The sequence below is a fragment of the Arvicola amphibius genome, chromosome 9, assembly GCF_903992535.2.
Source record: "Arvicola amphibius chromosome 9, mArvAmp1.2, whole genome shotgun sequence".
Taxonomy (NCBI): domain Eukaryota; kingdom Metazoa; phylum Chordata; class Mammalia; order Rodentia; family Cricetidae; genus Arvicola; species Arvicola amphibius.
In genome coordinates, this window is record NC_052055.2 from 42,000,094 (window position 1) to 42,018,391 (window position 18,298).

Below are 18,298 nucleotides of genomic sequence, written 5' to 3' on the forward strand. Positions count from 1 at the left end.
ACAGCATTCCAGAATGAGCCCTCAATAGCTATTTACGTACTAAATTGTGCAACGCCGTCCAGTAGAACGTGGAAGAGTACTGCGAACCCCTGCACGTTGTTTTGTTTGTTTTTGCCCATGATTCTGCCAACTGTACACTGTAAACAAGCAGTTCTCGTGTTTCCTACAAGACGCAACTAGGTGTCCAGCTCATAATAAGCAGTCAGTATATCTTAGTGCCATGGAATCAAGCCCGGGATCATTTTCAGATTCGCTTTTGAAATTTAATAATCTCATTTAATAATCGAAGAGGCAACGTCTCAAGATTGAGTGACATAAGGTTAGTGACAGAACAGGGAAGTTGTGCATGTGCGGTCTCTGAAAGCTTTTTTGGGGGTGGGGAAGTCTGGGTCAGAGTGATTCTGACCTCGCCCTTTTATCCCATTTCCGGAACTCTGATCTTTTCTCATTTCCTGCCAGTCTCTGCTAAGGCGCCCAGGGAACGGGGACACAAACACACACACACACACACACACACACACATACATCCCACAGCACTTCATGAGAAGATCTATGTGGCGGTAACACCCCCCCACACACACACCCCCCACAGCACTTCATTATGAGAAGATCTATGTGGAGGTACGTTTCAGTGTTCTCTGGCTGGCATACCAATGTTATAGACTTAAGGGCCTAAATAATAGAAATTACATCTCAGAATTCCGGAGACTGAGAAGCCCAGGGTCAAGCGAGACACTTGCCAATGCAGTGTCTGGAAAGTCTGTTCCCTGGTTTGCAGACCACCAGCTTTTCCTATCCCCACGTGGTGGGGGAGGGGGGCCCACAACAACGGTATCTTCTTTTAAGAGTATTAATCTAATTCATGAAGGTTCTACCTCATGACCTAATCACCCCAATCCTCCAGGCCCCTATCTCTAAATACCATCACACTGGGGGTTAAGGTTCAATACAGGAATGTTGGGGGGACGTACTACTCAAACCACAGTAATCCACATCCAAACATCTATTTTCATTGAGTTTGAGGGAAATCAAATAAGCATTTCAAGATGTTCAGTTTTGTTATTATATACATTTGATAGATAAATAGATAACCCACTATGTAACCAGCCTGGAACTCACTATGTAGATTAGGCTAGATCCCAACTCACAGAGATCTGCCTGTCTTTACTTCTAGAGTGCTGGGACCAAAGGTGTGTGCCACCACACTTGGCTATTTTTTATTTTTAATTATCTGTATATGAGTGTGGCTGCTTATGGAGTCCAGAAGATAGTGTTGGATCTTCTGGAGCTGAGGTTATAGGTGGTTATGAGCCACGTGAGCGGGTGCTGAGAATGGAACTTGGGTCCTCTGCAAGAGCAATATGTACTCTTAATTGCTGAACCATGTTTCCCTAACCTTGAAGTTTTGCTTTTGACTAGGAGAAATGCTGTGGTGGTTTGGATAAAAAGGGGACCCACTGGCCCCTAGGAAGTGGCCTTGTTGGAGGAAATGTGTCACTGGAGGCTCACTGAAGTCTCAGATGCCCAATCCATACCCAGAGTGACCTTCTTCTTGCTGCCTATGAATCTAGATGTAGAACTCTCAACTCCTTCTCCAGCACCATATCTGCCCACATGCCACCATGCTTCCTGTCATGATGATAATGAACTAAACCTCTGAAACTGTAAGCCAGCCCCAATGACATGTTCTCCTTAATAAGAGTGGCTGTGGTCATGGTGTCTCTTCACAGCAATAGAAACCCTAAGACAAGTGCATATCCCACTAGAGGGGATTTGCCATGTGAAGCATGACCAGTGCATCCAATGGTGTGCTTATAAATGGTGCAGAGCTCCTCTGCACAGGACCCAGAAACACACAGCAAAGGAATATTTGTTTTCAAATGCATTTGGCTATACGATTGAGTGGAATCTCTGTGCACATGAGAGTATGTGCACACATGCATGTGTACATATATCTAAATGCAATGTTGCTGTCTTCTGTCACTCTTGCGATGGCTCTTCTTCGTTGTCAACTATATCTGGAACTACAAGCCAGAAAAGGTGGGCACACCTGTGAGAGATTTCCTGCTTAGTTTGAAAAGTGAGTGAATCTACTTCTAGTCTGGACCTTTGAAGTAGGAAGACACACCTCTGAACTGTATCTTGAGTTGGGAAGACACGTCTTTAATATGGGCCACATCTTTTGTTGGAAGCCTATATAATGACATGGAAGAAGTAAAGCTTTTTGCTCTTTGTCTGTTTGCTCTTGCCTTGCTAGCACCTTCCTTCCTTCATTGAAGCCTATTTGTTCAGGATTCCAGGATATACAGAAGACCAGCTGAGACACCCAGCCCTGTGGGACTGAGCAACTACTAGATTCCTGGACTTTCCATTCACAGCTAGCCAGTGTTGGACTGCAACTTGTAAGCCATTAAAATTAATTGCACACACACACACATACACACACACATATGATGTTGATTATGTGTGTGTGCAATATATATATACATACACAACTAATGCAACACTCCACCTTAGTTTTTTTTTGAACAGGGTCTGTATGTGATAACAATGAAGTAGTCCCACACTAGCTCAGAATGGAGTATAACAAAGGGTTTTTTATTTAGGGGTAGACTCACAGACTCGACAGTCACAGAGACTTGGTAATCCTCTGCATGAGCAGGGAATAGGAACGAAATCCAGTAGTCAAGAGAGGGTGCATGCACACGTTTCTACATCTATTTTTATTTTAATTTTTCTACTTTGTTTTTTATTATTATTAAATTATGTAATTTTACAAATTTTCACCTCCTCCCCTCCTCCCATTTCCCTTCCTCTTCCCCATCCCCCTCCCTCCCCCTCCCTCTCCAGTCCAAGGAGCAGTCAGGGTTCCCTGCCCTGTGGGAAGTCCAAGTTCCTCCCCCATCCAGCCAGGTCTAGGAAGGTGAGGATCCAAACAGACTAGGTTCCCACAAAGCCAGTACATGCAGTAGAATCAAAACCCAGTGCAATTGTCCTTGGCTTCTCAGTCTACATTTATTTTTATAATACCCAAGACCATGCCAAAAGTGCTCCAGCATCTCAAAAGCCATTGGCTGAAGGAGTTTCCACAGCAAGGGTCTCTAATTGAACCTGGAACTCACTGATTTCATCTGGAGAGGCTGGGCAGCAGGCTCTAGAGAGCGTCAGCATAAGGGCCCTCACCAAGAATTTGATCTTGGGAAGCCTCAAATCCGTTTGCTTTTCCCTATTGTTTTAAACTTTTTGCCTCTTCTCTCCACTAACATTTCAACAGTAGTTGCAACCTGTCTTCCAGTACCTCTAAGACTAATTGAAGCCAATTGTGTGGAGTAGTTTTATTGCTGAAAGTCCACGTCTTTACCATCTCCCTAGCAAATAGTGAATGCAAGCCATAAGATACGACTGCTTGCTTAATTTCTTTTAGATCTACATTATAGGTTTCCATCTACATTCTTTGAATCCTTTTGGGTATTTAGTACTTGTTGGTTTTTCAGAGGTGATTTCAGTGTAAGTAGCTAAAACTCTTGGTAAGTCATCTCTGACTCTGACAAGTACTGGTGATGTTAAATCCTTTCCTTGTACCTTCTCTCCCTGCTAATCAGTTTCCTCAATTGATTTAAATCTTTTTACCACTGTCTTTTGTAAAGCCTGAATCTCTTGACCTGTGTATATTTCAAATGATTTCATCAACTCAAATAACTTTTGGTCCTCGTTTTGCACATATGATTTCAAGGTATAACATTTTTCCATTAATGATAACTTTTCATTCTTAGATATTATTTGGATGGCATGCAGATTGCCTTCCTGGAGAGATACTCTATCTGCTAACTTGTCATAACTTTTTAACAGATTTTGATTGTCAATTTTAACAGTGTGATTTTTTTCTAGATAATTTCCCAGCACCCTTTTGTAAGGTTTCATAATCCATTGACATGGATTGAATTTTGTCTGTCAAATTGCTGTTATCCTTTTTAATGGTATTAATTTTTCAGCTAAGTTTTGATTTTCAGTGGTATAAATCCTGTCAGCTAAATGTTCATTATTAGTCTATAAAGACTGTATCATTTCTAAAAGTGCCTTATTCTTTTTTAAAATATCTATCTATCTATCTATCTATCTATCTATCTATCTATCTATCTATCTATCTATCTATTATGTATACAATATTCTGTCTGTGTGTTTGCCTGCAGGCCAGAAGAGGGCACCAGACCCCATTACAGATGGTTGTGAGCCACCATGTGGTTGCTGGGAATTGAACTTAGGACCTTTGGAAGAGCAGGCAGTGCTCTTAACCTCTGAGCCGCCTCATTCTTGACTCTGCTATCAAACCATTTTTTAAGGATACAACATGAAGAACAAATATCCCAATATCACAAGAATGAATGTATCAGAAAAACCACATAAGCCTTGCAGAATACCATCCATAGTATAAGCAAAAATGTTATTAAATTCCTGAGTGGTGATACTGTCTGCTATTATACAATATTAAAATTTATTTATTAATCAAATGAACTTACCTTGTTAATGGGTTTTCAATTGTTGTAGGTGTAATGGTCTCCATTGGCCAGCAGGTGTCGCAGTTGTGCACGACCGGGAGTGGCAGGGCCACAATAAAGTAGTTCCACACTAGCTCAGAATGGAGTATAATAAAAGGTTTTTTATTTAGGAGTAGACTCACAGATCGACAATCCTCTGCATGAACGAGGAACAGGAAAGGAATTTAGCAGCCAAGAGAGGGTGCACATGGTTCTACACCTGTTTTTCTAGTACCCAAGACCATGCCCAAAGTGCTCCAGCATCTCAAACGCCATTGGCTGAAGGAGTTTCCACAGCAAGTGTCTCTAATTGAACCTGGAACTCACTGATTTCATCTGGAAAGGCTGGGCAGCAGGCTCTAGAGAGCCTCCTGTCCCTTCCTCCCCAATGCTAGCATTACAGGTGCACACCTCCACATCTGACTTATTTACATAGATTCTGGAGATCTGAACTGAGGTCCCCAAACTTGTGTAGCAGACACTTTAGAGACTGAGCTAGGAGCTGGAGAGATGGCTCAGCGGTTAAGAGCATTGCCTGCTCTTCCAAAGGTCCTGAGTTCAATTCCCAGCAACCACATGGTGGCTCACAACGCAGTCATGCACACAGATAGAATACTGTATACATAATAAATAAAAAATAAATATTTAAAAAAAGACTGAGTTATCTCCCTGGTGCTAATGAATCTTTTAAAGACAGAAAGAAAATAGAGACCCGAGTAACTGAATGTCTGGAAACTGAAGATAAGCTGTGTTACCTGTCTTGGCTGACCCCAGACTCTTTCCAGGCAGGAAGATCTCTGTGAGTTCGAGGCCAGCCTGGACTACAAGAGCTAGTCCCAGGAAAGCCAGGACGGTTACACAGAGAAATCCTGTCTCAAAAAACAAAAACAAAGACAAATTTTAAAAAGAAAATTATCATCGACCTCTGCAGGAGGTAAGACGGTGTGCTTATATGACTGAAATGGGCAATGATATAATCGTGTGCATGAAAAAAAATAGCAAAGCAGAACTGAAACAGCCAAGTTCAGAAGCTGCCCCTGGCACGGCCTGCGGGGCGGGAGGGGGGGGGGACAAACGGGTAAAACGTAAGAACTAAAGCAAGACCAGGGAGTGAGGGATCAGCACAGGAAGTCCAGGGCCTTGAGTGACAGGTGTTCCAGAAAGAGAAGTGAGGAAACAGAGGACAGGAAACAGAGGGGGATGGGGGAGCAAGTCAATTCTGAAAAGTAACAACCAGGCCTTTCCACACTGACCAGGCTGTTGAAGCCCAGGCATGGTGGTTCACACCCGTAGCCCCAGTGCTTGAGAGGCCAGGATGGAAGATCATGAGTTCAAGGCCTGCTTGGATTACAAAGGAGACTCCAAAATAAAGATAAAAAATGGAGACTGGAGAGATGGCTCAGTGATGGCACTGGGTTCGATTTTCAACACCCGGATGGAGACTCACAGACATCTGCTAACTCCATTTCCAGAGTGTCCAAAGCCCTCTTCTGGTCTCTGTAGGCACCAGGCATAGACATGGTGAACAAACATACCTATGACAAGATACCGATACACAGAAAATAAAAACAACACCTGGGAGAGAGAAGCAAGTGGATCTCTGTGAGTTCGAGGCCAGTCTGGTATACAGAGGGAGTTCCAGGACAGCCAAAGTTACACAAAGAAACCCTGCCTCGAAAACCAAAAACAAACAAGTAAATAAGTAACAAAAATAAGAAGAGCAGCCCCTTTGGGTGATGGCTCGATGGGCTAAGCTTCAACGCACATGGAAGTTTGCATTTGCAAAATTTCAAAACTTTGCAGCCCAGAATTAAACTTTCCCATAAGGAACCAGATAGATTATATCCAAAGGCTGTAGCAACAAGGTGGCTTCAACAGCTCAATAGACCAGCAACCTGTCCGGTTGCATGCTGGTGTCCCAGCACAGGCAGCCTGAGGCCACTTGATCACAATATACATTCAGGTTTCTGAAGGACAGTGGCCTTCTTCGCGAGGCATCAGCCCACCACAGGGGAGGACAGATTTGTAAGGTCACCTTCCAAGCACACCAGAAGAATTTTAGGAGGTCTGGCTCAAGCCAGACAAAGTAGGACCACTGAGGGGGAAGATGCTATGGTCCACTTTCTGTTGCTACCACTGAATGTCACACACTGGGTCATTTAGATAGAGTAGAAGTTTATTCTAATTATTGTTCTTGGGTTGGAAAGTTTAAAGTCAGAGGCTGTGTCTGACAAGGACCTCCTTGTTGGTGGGACTCGGATACAGGGCATCGTCTGGCAAGAGGGGCCACATCCAAGAACCTGCACTGCTGGCTTTGATAACAGACCCACACTCGGGATAAGGGATGGATCTATTCTGCAAGAATCATGCATGACTTGATGGGGTCACACAATGAGTCCTTGGGACCGAGTCCCCTCTTCAAGTCTCACCTGGTCCCACCTCTTAGTTCCTCTTAGTTATGGGAACTAAACTTTCACAATAGGATTAGTCGTACATGAAACCGATCCAGGAGGGAGACAAGGGTATCACAGAGGGGCACAGAGAGACTGAAAGGTGATGGGCATGTACCAGGCTTGTACTGCTGTTGCCACAGGGACTGGCAGGAAACAGAGGTGTGCTGAGAGATGTCACAACCAGCCCTTCTGTTTTTGTGCTGCTGCTTAAGAACAGGAGGCTCGGGATTGGAATGATGTCTAGCCAGTCACAGGCTCACCTTGTAACCCCGCTGGATCTGAGATTCATTCCTGGAACCTGTGTAAAATCGCTGGGTGTAGTGATGCCCAGTTACAAGCCCAAGAGGTTGAGAGAGGGAGATCCCGGTAGGACTTATTGGTCAGGAAGAGGTTGACTCTAATTGACTCACAGGAAGAGGTTGAGGGCTGCCAGCAAGTGGGTGTGGCCAGGCATAGTGCCTAGGGCTTCACTACCACAAGGGGCAGAAAGTGGTTAGTTTTGTTTTCTTTTGTTTTGGATGGTGCTAGGGATGGAACTCAGGGGCCAGTGCATGCAAAAAAAAAAAAAAAAAAAAAAAAAAAAAAAAAACTCCACCACAGAGCTATATCTTCAATTCCTCATTTAAAAAAAATCAGAATAAAATGATAGGTAGAATTCAGTCGGGCACTGTCGAAAAATAATATAATATAATACGTAGCCTGGACTGGCCGCGAGCTCACAGTCATCCTCCTGTCTCGGCCTCCAGTGGTGAGATTACAAGCACGTGCCACCACACCCTGACATTCATTGTTTGCAGAACAATGGCCTGCCTGCAGTGCCCGGAGCAGGGATTGTTCCCCTTTGTGTCCATGCCCACCATGGGCTGAGAAGAAGACAGGGATGCTTGACCAAGGGCGGGCATGGGAAGCCAGGGTGCCTCCGGGGGCGGCGCGGGGCGGGGTGAGGAGGGGCGGGGTCAGCGGCCACCACCTCTGTGCGCAGTGTCCTTTGCAGAGCAGCCAGCAACTGCGTGAGTGGGACTGCGGATAGGTGAGACCCCGACAGCGGGGAGACAAAAGGGAAACTGAGACCTGCACCGAGCGGGCGGGACTCCTCCCGAGAGAGAGTGTGCAGCTCAGGGTGGTTGGCACCCTGAGGACAGCTGCCAAAGTCCTCCCTATCGGTGGGGACTGGGTAGGTTGCTGTCGGCAGCAGCTGGGCGCAGAAGGGAGGCAGAAGGGAGAGGGCCTCTGGCTGCTGGGAATCCTGCCTCCCTTGCAGGAGAGCCCTGAGATCCGTGGGAAACTGAAGCTGGGCAAAGGTTCACCCTGGCAGACTATAGGAGTCAGGACTTGCGCCCTGGCTTTCTGATGCCAAAGCCTGCTTCCTCTGCATGCATGCCGTGGCAGCCTCTCCTGCGCGGTGATGTGTGCACTCGGGCACTGCATGCTCAGATCTATGCCTGGCCATGGCTGGACCTAGACCCGCTGGCGTTCAGAAACTCCGGACAGTGGGTACCTGACGGGTGGGACCGACAAACTTGCTTTTTACTCTAGTCTTCGGCTTTTCCCTAATCGGACTTTTCGGCTTCCTCTGTTCACGTTCCCCTTGTTAGGGGTTGTGCAAGCGGCGCCTGAAAGCCTGCTTTGTTTGAAAAAGTTGCCACTGGGGTGTTGGGAAATGGCGTTGCCCAGACCTCATGATGACCGGTTCCTGCCGGTCCTAACCGATCTGTTGCTGGCGCTGTGATTACTTTCAGAATGAGAAAGGCTGGCTGGCAAGAGGTATTAATGAGGATTTGCAGGTTTTTAAGAATAAAAAGCCCTGAAATTCCTCGGGACAGCAATGGTTCGCTGGAAGGAAAGCTCAAGGATGGGGCGGAGCTTCAGGCAGCGCAAGGAAGAGGGCTGGCTCCATTCTGTTTCTAGGTCACGGCCTCTAGGGAGGTCCCAGAGCAACAGGTGCCCCAGACCCACTGGTCTTGTCCTAGCTTCACAGACTGGGACACTGATGTCCCTGAGTAACAGAAGGTCTGGACTTGTCTAGCCAGGAGTGAAACCCTACAGAGGCTGCCGGCTCCAGCTTCGGTGAGGGAGGGCTCAGGCATCCCATCTGGTCCGGGGCTCCAGATAGCACCTTGGATAGAGAGGTTGGTGCTGTTGGCCTGAGACCTTTCAGACACTGGGAAGAGAATAGTGGTGGTCTGTGGGCCTGATCCTTGCCCAGGGAGCTATATCCCAAGCAGAGGTGACAAAGCTATCCCAGAGTGGCTGTGTGTCATTGTGGGCTTTAGAGACACAAACCTGGGCAATCTCTTGGACCTCAGTTTCTTCACCTGGGAAGTGGCACTAGCAATAAGCCCCCTTTGGGTCCTGAGCAGGTTGTGTGGATCAAAAAGAGGTGGTTGAGCCCTGCCTTCATAGCCACTGTGAGGGATACAGGAAGCTTTGACAGGATGAAGGAAGAATCCTGGGCCACTGAGCAGTGAGGGAAGGATGCCTTGGTTCCTTCCCCAGAGTCATGGGGTAGTGAAAGTGGAGAAGTCCTGTAGCCACGGCTCTGATCTCTATTGCCCTGCACCCTCTATCCAGAGTGTTCTCCAGAGGTGGAGAGGTAGCCACTTCCTCCCCCAGAGGAAGCAGTTGAGTGGTCCCCTGCATGGATAGCCACAGCCCTGTGTAGAGTTTTCCAGGGAGATCTTGGTGCCCTGTCTTTCATTCTGGAACATCCCAAGGCCCCTTAGCAAGCTGGCAGCAGGGTGAAGCTTTAGATGTTATGTGCCTTCTGGAAGAGGCCGAGATAGACAAGGGTGAGCAGACTGACTTTGCCCCCTCTGAGTATTCCTGCCCTGGTCCTCTTTACCCTCTAGAGACTCCACCCTGGGCTGATCTCCTACCCAGCTCAGCCTAGCCCAGGGTGACTCAGCTTCATGGGCCCCACCCCTGCCTGTTTGACACCCCTCCAGGCGGGTGACTCAGGAACCGGGCAGTCTCCAAGAGGCCCCTTTCTTCTTCAGTCTCAAGTGGGGTTGGTGACTGTCCTGTTTTGTGACCTTGGATGGGAATAGGGGTCCTCCCTCTGATCCCCTCAGTGCAGTAGAGTATAAATACAGCCTGACCTTTTGGGGACAGCTGGAGGATGGCAGCAGAGGCCTAGAGTTCAGTGTCCTGTACCCAGATCCTATTCTCATGGTATGTCCTTGGGATAGCCACCACCCTTTTCTATATAGTGGATGGATAATGGGAGACTTGACAGACTCTGAAATCCATCAATAGAGACATTGGTTGATCCCGTTTGGGGACTTCCCTGGGCACAGAGCATGGACCTGCCTGCCCACTCTGCTGGGCGCTGTGACAGGAGCACTTTTGCCTGCAGAGAGGGAAGGAGGGAAGAGGTATTGCTGCAGCGTGGGAGGGGGCGATTAAGGCTGGCAAACCTCTAAGGCGGGGTTCTCAGGAAGGAAGCCAGCTACACAGGTTCTGACCTGGTAGGAATGTTCAGAGAAGGTGCTGAGGAACCTAAAGGAGTTCCTGATGGTGGGGAGGGGCCGGGCTGGGTTGGAGCAAGGAGCGACTGCCAGCAGGCGTTGGTTTCTTTGTGGGAGATGGATATGTTTGGAACTTGGTGTTGGCCAGGAAGGTTGTTAGTTTAAATTTGGGGAGTTTCACCTCAGCCAATGAAACACACTGCTGCTGCTGGTGCTTACCTGTAATCTAAGCCTTTGGAAGTTGAGGCAGGAGGACTACTATCAGTTTGAGGCTAGCCTGGGCTACATAGTGAGTATCCTTGTATACCTAAAAAGAGGAGAGGAAGCCACAGTATAAGCTAGGTCACAGTTGTGCAGGCCTGTAATCCTAGCCCTCAGGAGTTAGGAGGCTGAGGCAGGAAGATCATGCTTTCAAAGGTTAGCCTGGACTATAGAATGAGTTCCAAGTCAGCTTGAGCTTCTGCCTTAAACAAACGAACAACAAAAGCAACAGCAAACCCTGACAGGATCAGCCAGCTCTTGGAGCAGGGGTGATACTGTAACAGGGATTTGGCCTCACCTAGGGATAGTGACTCTTTCCTTGCTCCCCCCTCAGCCCCTCTGATTAAAGCAGAATCTCTCTGTGTACCTCATGCTGGCCTAGAACCTACAATTTTCCAGTGCTGAGGGGTTACAGGTTACACCACCGTGTTTGCAGAACACTGCAGTTGCTAGTCCAAACTTTGACAGATGCATAGCAAACGGCCCCCAGGCCCCACCCACTTCCCTCTCTCCTCAGGCAGCCTCTCCAGACCCCCAGGTGCTCCCCACAGCTTCTCAGAGTCCCAGATGCTCCCATCCACACAGCTTCTCAGTCAGGTTTGACCTCCAGACACGCTGCCTCCCCACCCAGGCCCAAGTGGGCCCACCCTGCTTTCTGTCATTCATCTTCTGCAGTTACCTGTCCCCCCTCCTCCCCAAAAGCTTATGTTGAAAACAGTTTTCAACTCATTAAAAATGTCCTCTAAGCCATGACTCAATGATGTAGGTGAGTCATCCCTGCTACACAGGAGTCTGACACTGAAAGTTCAAGATCTGTCTGGGCTATTCTAGTCCCTCCCTCCTTCCCTCCCTCTCTCCCTCCCTCCATCCCTCCCTTCCTCTCTCCCTCCCTCCGTCCCCCTCCCTCTCTCCCTTCCCTCCCTTCTTTCCTTCACTCCTTCCTTCCTTCCTTCGTTTCTTTCCCCAAGACAGTGTTTCTCTTTATGGCCCTGGCTGTCCTAGAAAGCACTTTATAGACCAGGTTGGCCTCGAACTCACAGAGACCTGCTTGCCTCTGCTTCCCATGTACTGGGATTAAAGGCCAATGCCCCCATCGGCTAGTTTACTTTCTATTGCTGTGATAAAGCACCCCAACCAAAAGCAACTTGTGGAGGAAAAGGTTTAGTTAGCTTGCAGCTTAACTGAGGAAAGCCAGGGCAGGGACCTGGAGGCAGGAACTAAGGCAGAGGCCATGGAGGAGTGCTGCTTACTGGCTTGTTCCCTTGCTCAGCCTGCTCTTTCAGAGCCCAGGACCTGCTCAGTAGTGGCACCACCCACATTGGAATAGACTCTCCCACATCAATCAATAGAATGCCCCACAGATTTGCCCACCGGCCAGTCTGGATGGAGGCATTTGCTCAGTGAAGGTTTGCTCTTTCCAGATGACTCTTGCTTGTATCAAGCTGACAGAAACAAGCAAGCAAACAAAACTAACCAGGACGCTTAGTGAGACTTTGTTTCAAAATAAAAAGTGGAAAGACAGCTGGTCGTGTAATCACTGGTAAAATGCTTGTCTGGTGTGCGTGAGGCTCTGGGTCCAGTGTCCTCAGGGTCAGCAAGAAAAGGAGGAGGAGAAGGAAGGGGGGAGGAGGAGGAGGAAGAGGAGAAGGAGGAGGAGGAAGAGGAGGATGGAGCAGGAGGAAGGAACAGGAAGAGGCAGCTGCTGTCCAGGTCCAGGGTTGGGGCTTAGCTCAGAACACTTGCTGGCATGCTGAGGCCCTGGCTTGGATTCCCAGCACTCATAAACAAACGAACAAATGAAAAGTCCTCTGAAGCTCGACTGAGGGAGTGTTTGAGATTCCCCCTTGTTGGGCACAGTACTAGTGACCATAGCCAAGGCAAGTTATAGAAGGCAAGGTATTTGGCTTCTAAGAGTGCTGAGAGTCTATCTTGGTGGAGAGGCATGGTGGCAGGCAGGCATGGCAGAAGGAGCAGGAAGCTGAGAGATCGCTCCTTCAAAGGCAAGCAGGGGGCAGAGAAAGCCAACTGAAGTAGGAGAGGCTTTTGGCTTGCCAAGCCTGCCCCCGGTGATTTACTTCCTCCAGCAAGGCCACATCTCCTAAGCCTCCCCAAACGGTACCACCAACCAGAAGCCAAATATCAAATATCTGAGCCCATGGGGGACGTTCTCATCAAACCACTTCAGGCAGTGAGGTTGTTTTTGTTGTACTGTAGATTGAATTTAGGACCTGGCTAATCAAGCTCTCTGTCTACCTACCACTGAGCCACATCTCCAGCCCATAGAATTTGTATGTGGGAGATTAATCTCTCTGTGTGTGTCTCTGTGTGATGCACATGTTTGTGTATGGGCGTGGAGGCCAGAGGTTGACATTAAGTGTCTTTCTCAATAGCTGCCCACTTGGTTTGCTGAGGTAGTATCTCTCGGGGAGCCGAGTTTGCCAATTCCTGCTGGTCTGGCTGGGATCCCGTCTCTGCCTCCACAGTGCTGGGACTGCAGGTGGATTGCCACACCCACCCAGCATTCCTATGGATACTGGGGATCCAAACTCCCCTTTTCACACTTGCACAGCAAACGCTTGACCTACTGAGTCACCTCCCCAGCGTGGCTTCTTATCTAATGCAAGCAGACACCCTGATTCTCCAGCTGCTGTCCGCGTGAATGTTCATGGAAACCATCTTTTTGATGGGGAAACAGAGCCTCAGTCAGGGTACTGACTGGCTTAGTACTCCCATAGCAAGCAGAGGCAAAGCAACCCTGGACTTCCACACTAGGGTCCCAAATTCTCTAGCTCACAGGGTCTTGACTCCAGCCCAGAGACTGGCTGCAGAGGGCCCGAGACCAACTATAAGACATGGAAAGAGGGCTGGCTATCAACCTTGAATGTTTTCATGAGTGTCCATATGAACGTAGCTTTGTGAACAGGGCAGAGCCTGGCCCAGATCTCTGGGCAATGGCACGAGTGTGGATTGTGGACTCCGCTCTCCTCCCTCGTCCATCAGGAATAGGTGGGCTGGTTGATCCCGGGGGACAGGACTTAAGAGGAGCTGAAGGCAATGCTGGTCTTTAGAATGTCTCTCACCCACCCTGTGTTCTCTTTCAGGTCTTTCCAGGACAGCGGTTGCAATAGCTATGGCTCCATCCTGGGTGCCTGCTGTGGGCCTCACTCTGGTGCCCAGCCTGGGGGGCTTCATGGGCTCCTACTTTGTGCGTGGTGAGGGCCTCCGCTGGTATGCTACCCTGCAGAAGCCCTCCTGGCATCCGCCTCGCTGGACACTGGCTCCCATCTGGGGCACGCTGTATTCGGCCATGGGGTAGGTGGCTGCAGGTGCCACCTTGCAGTGTCCTGTTCCCCATGGAATCAGGCTGGGCACTGAGCCCTTGTGCAGAGGGAGGCCCCATGACAGAGTGGCATCATTTCCCCCTTAGGGAAGGGAGGGTGGCAAGGCTGCCAACCTATGCATTGCAAGATTGAACTTTTTCCTGCTTGCCTCTGGGAACCCTGCCTGAGCTTACACTACTACAGACTGTCCCATGTATAAAGGTCAGTGTGGACAACAGCAACATGTGCTAAGAGAAACAAGTGGCAGCCACATCCTTTGGTCCGTACTGTACAGCACCAGACCCTGGTGTAGTTCATTCCCAGAAGCCCTCTGCAGTGGTTGCCTCCTGGTTTCAACAGCCTGCACAACCAAGCTGCCACTTGTTTGGCCCCTTACTCCCAGCCTTCATCCTGTAACCGCACACTGACTCAGGGTCTCAATTCAAATCTCCATAGTGAATATACCCAAGCTATCGCCGAGTGGTCTTGGGAGGGTAGCACTCTTGGCCTGGCCCTGTGATGTCCTGACCTGTTGTCTGTTTCAGGTATGGCTCCTACATGATCTGGAAAGAGCTGGGAGGTTTCACAGAGGACGCTGTGGTCCCCTTGGGTCTCTACACTGGCCAGCTGGCTCTGAACTGGGCATGGCCCCCCATCTTCTTTGGTGCCCGGCAGATGGGCTGGGTAAGTGTGGCCGTAGCTTGACTCCAGGTCGTTAGAGATGGCTCTGGGAGACAGGTGACAACACAACCCGGATGGGGACAGTATCTGTAGCTGGCGGGGGAGGCCTGCAGCTTGTAGCCCCTTTAGGTGTTGCTTGAATCAGATGCAGTGGGGCCCCTGAAGTCCCAGCTCTCAGGAGGTTGAAGTGGGAGGATAAGTTGAGCTCAGAAGAGGGCTAGGCCAGCCTAGGTGACAGTGACCTGTGTACTAACGCCTCCTTTGTCCATCTTCCCTCCATGAAGAACGTCCAGAGGGCCAGGTTGAAGTGGGTGGGACTGTGATCTTGGGTTTAGAAGCCATGGCAAGAGACGCCAGCATTACATTTGGTGCTGTGTGCATGCTGATACACGGGGACAAAACCTCTCCTTAAAAATGTTCTTGTTCCACCACTGCCCAGCCTTTAATCCCAGCATTCGGGAGGCAGAGGCAGGCGGATCTCTGAGTTCGAGGCCAGCCTGGTCTACAAGAGCTAGTTCCAGGACAGGCTCTAGAAACTACAGGGAAACCCTGTCTCGAAAAACAAAAAACAAAACAAAACAAAAAAAAAAACAAAAAAAAATGTTCTTGTTCAGCTTTGGTGATACATGCTTGGCCTGTAGTTCCAGCAGAGGCAGGAGGATTGCTTTAAGTCTGACAGTCTGGTTTACAAAGCTTGTTCAAAGTCAGCTAAGACCACATAGTGAGACCATCTTGAAAAAAGTTATTACTAAGCCTGGGGTGTGCACACCACGGCAATTTGACCCCTCATATTGGCCTCTTGGGTCAACACTTGACAATGTTGTATCTTCAGATCAGAAGGCTTTCAGCTGCTGCTTGGACATGCTGTGTCCCCTTGGGGCTGTCATATATGGGGCTGTCTCCATACATGGCACAGGAGGCAGGACTTATAGAAAGGGAAACCGAGGCTGATAACAGAGTAGAGGCAGCTATCACATTTCAGGGATGCTCTAGAGGCTAAGAGAGACTTCCAACTTTTAGACCCAGCATGGCCTTAGCCTCCCCACTTCTTGTCTCTGCAGGCCTTGGCAGACCTTCTGCTCGTCAGTGGGGTAGCAACCGCCACAACCCTAGCCTGGCACCAAGTGAGCCCACCAGCCGCCCGCCTGCTCTACCCCTACCTGGCCTGGCTGGCCTTTGCAACCACGCTCAACTACTACGTATGGCGTGATAACCGTGGCCGAAGTGGTGGCCCACGGTTCCCAGAGTGAGCACACCCTGCCCACCAGGACCACAGCACTGCCAGCAAGCTACCATGGATGGTGGCCACCATGCTTTTGTGACCACTGGGCCTGCTGGTCTACCTGGGTCTTGGCTCAGGGAGCCACCAGACAGGTCAGGGTGGTCGGTGCTAAGTCCCATCCAGGGACAGTTGTACCTGCCTTTCTGCACTGCTCCAGGCATGCCCTTGGACCATGGGGCTTTTAAAGCTAAATAAAGTCTTTATGTGTAGTCGACTCTGTAGTTAGTGGGGTACCCGGTCTGTGTGAGGGCAGAGGCTGTGGCCATGCAACATGGCTCTGTTGCTGAGGCTGGGCCTATCTAGGCTGCACCCCCAAGCTTCTCTACTTAGGGTAGCTCACCAATACCCAACGGACAGGAAGAGGGTGTTGAGTACCAGCACCAGTAGACAGGGCCGCCTTGCTGGCCCAGACCCGCTAAGACCAGGAGCCATCACCTAGCCCTACCCAGGGCTCCATCTGGATGACCTATAGCCTCTTTAGGCAGCAGTTGGCAGACAGGACAAGGTGCCTTTCACACAAGCATTGCCTCAGCAATGGGACACCCGTGTCGGACACTTTCAGGGACAATGCACCTGAGACGTGGAGGGGCTTCTTGGCGGTGCCCTCGTCACATGCAGGTCACACAGCCCCAGCAGTGCTCCGCAGTATGCTACCTGCAGGCCACAAAGCAATTCTCAAATGAGCTGTCACCTACATATGTGCCTCCCCTGTCCACCACTAGAGGAACCCTTTCTTCTGTGCTGACGTCAGCTGTCACCACAGTAGCTTCCTGCAGCCTTTGGTGAGAAGGGCACACTGCTTCTGCTGGCTTAAATCACTCTCTGATTTTGTGTTCCTTCCTGCAGCACAGGACTCAAACCTTCCTATTTATGTCCCCAGCCATCTGACTACAGAGGGGCTGGGTGGCCACCTGTCAGCAGGGAAGCCATGTTGACTCTGGGTAAGAGATGGTTGTCCAACTTCGGTTTCTGGTCAGCAACTGGCATCTCCCTGGAGTCTGGCTGCACAGGACCTCCAGAGTTCTGCCTCTTATTTCATCTCTCAGCAGCACTGCTGAGGCTGCCTGGGTTCTCCAGCCAAGTCCACATGCCCAAGGTGGGTGTGTGCTGGTCTCTAATGACCCCGTAGACACAAAGTGTTCAGGGTGTGGACGACTCTGATAGCCAAGCCTGAGAGCTGTTGTTCCAACAGGAGCATGTGGGGAGAGAACCTGATTGCTTCAGAAAAATTTGAAATTATTTTTGTGTGTACATGCATGTGCCACTCACATTTCCCATGGTGTACACACGGGAGCCAGGGGATAACCTGTGGGAGTTGCTTCTCTCTACCATGTAGGTCCTAGGGAGGTCTTCAGGCTGGGTAGCGGGTGCTTTTTCCTGAGGGGTCACCTTGCTGGACTGCTATTCAACACCATCCCTGTAGGACTGCTAAACAAATGTCCTGGCACCTCAGGTTCCTGAAGGGCACAGGTGACCCCTTGTTGGTTACCTGCACAGATGCAGGGTGGCTCAGTCTTGCTCCTGGGACAGCTGTGCTTTGTTTTAATGTGGTGCCAAGTAAGGGCCTGTGTCCTTCATCAGCCCCCATACCCTCTTGACCACCCCATGAGTTGGGGTCTCTCATTCTCACCTCAAAACAAGCAGACAATACAGAGAAAATGTCATTTCCCAATGACAAAGTAGGCCACGCCTCAGGCCTTATGATCCCCAAAGCCCCTGGGGGTTGGAAATGGAGACACCACAGGTTATAGCTCTTCTCCAGCTTGCTGGGGCTATCACTAGGAAGTCAAACTGGGTTAGGGAGCTCAGAGGTCTACTGGCTTTTTCTTCTCTCATTTCTCAGAAGCACATATGGTGACGTGCTGGGCTGTGCCTACAACTGGGGGAACACAGCTGACATGCCAGCCCAGGCCTATGCCTCCAGGGCCTCAAAAAGAAAAGACCAGGTGAAAAGGAGACATTTTATTGCAGTATAAAAGGGCAGGGAGGCCAGAAGCTCTCCAGAGACAAAACCATTAGTATCTGTCCTGTCTCTGGCAGTGGCTGAACCCAACATGAACCGTCAGGCTTGCTAGCTTGTGGTCCGCATGCCCAGAGATGGGCAGGATGAACCATGTCCAGTTATGCTCAGGTCACTTTTACCTTCAGAAGTACAACAGCCACCACAGTGCTCCACCCTCCTGAGCAGCAGAGCACCCTGGAAGCGGTCCCCACCCACTCTAACTGGACCCACTTACTAGTGGGCTGGACCCAGGCGCCTGCCAGTCACAAAAACAATGGCAGCTGACTTCCAATTCCA

At 49.6% G+C, this 18,298-nt stretch overlaps 1 protein-coding gene across 2 annotated transcripts; it reads left to right on the plus strand.

Moving 5' to 3' along the window:
• The first annotated feature begins 7,935 nt into the window (after positions 1-7,935).
• Tspo (translocator protein) lies at positions 7,936-16,213 on the plus strand. 2 transcript variants are annotated; one of them, XM_038343472.1, is made up of 4 exons: positions 7,936-8,018; positions 13,818-14,028; positions 14,582-14,720; positions 15,779-16,213. In XM_038343472.1, exons 2-4 carry the CDS (start codon positions 13,847-13,849, stop codon positions 15,965-15,967), a joined length of 510 nt encoding a protein of 169 aa, XP_038199400.1. In that variant the 5' UTR covers positions 7,936-8,018; positions 13,818-13,846; the 3' UTR covers positions 15,968-16,213. The 2 variants fall into 2 exon arrangements, with proteins under 2 accessions (XP_038199400.1, XP_038199401.1); XM_038343473.1 differs by having other exon boundaries at positions 7,980-7,998.
• The last annotated feature ends 2,085 nt before the right edge of the window (positions 16,214-18,298 follow it).

Excerpts from the sequence above, each read along its gene's own strand:
- Tspo (XM_038343472.1), top strand. The coding sequence starts at position 13,847 with ATGGCTCCATCCTGGGTGCCTGCTGTGGGCCTCACTCTGGTGCCCAGC. Across the intron at positions 14,029-14,581 it reads ACGCTGTATTCGGCCATGGG|GTATGGCTCCTACATGATCT; the intron begins GTAGGTGGCTGC and ends TGTCTGTTTCAG. Across the intron at positions 14,721-15,778 it reads GTGCCCGGCAGATGGGCTGG|GCCTTGGCAGACCTTCTGCT; the intron begins GTAAGTGTGGCC and ends TTGTCTCTGCAG.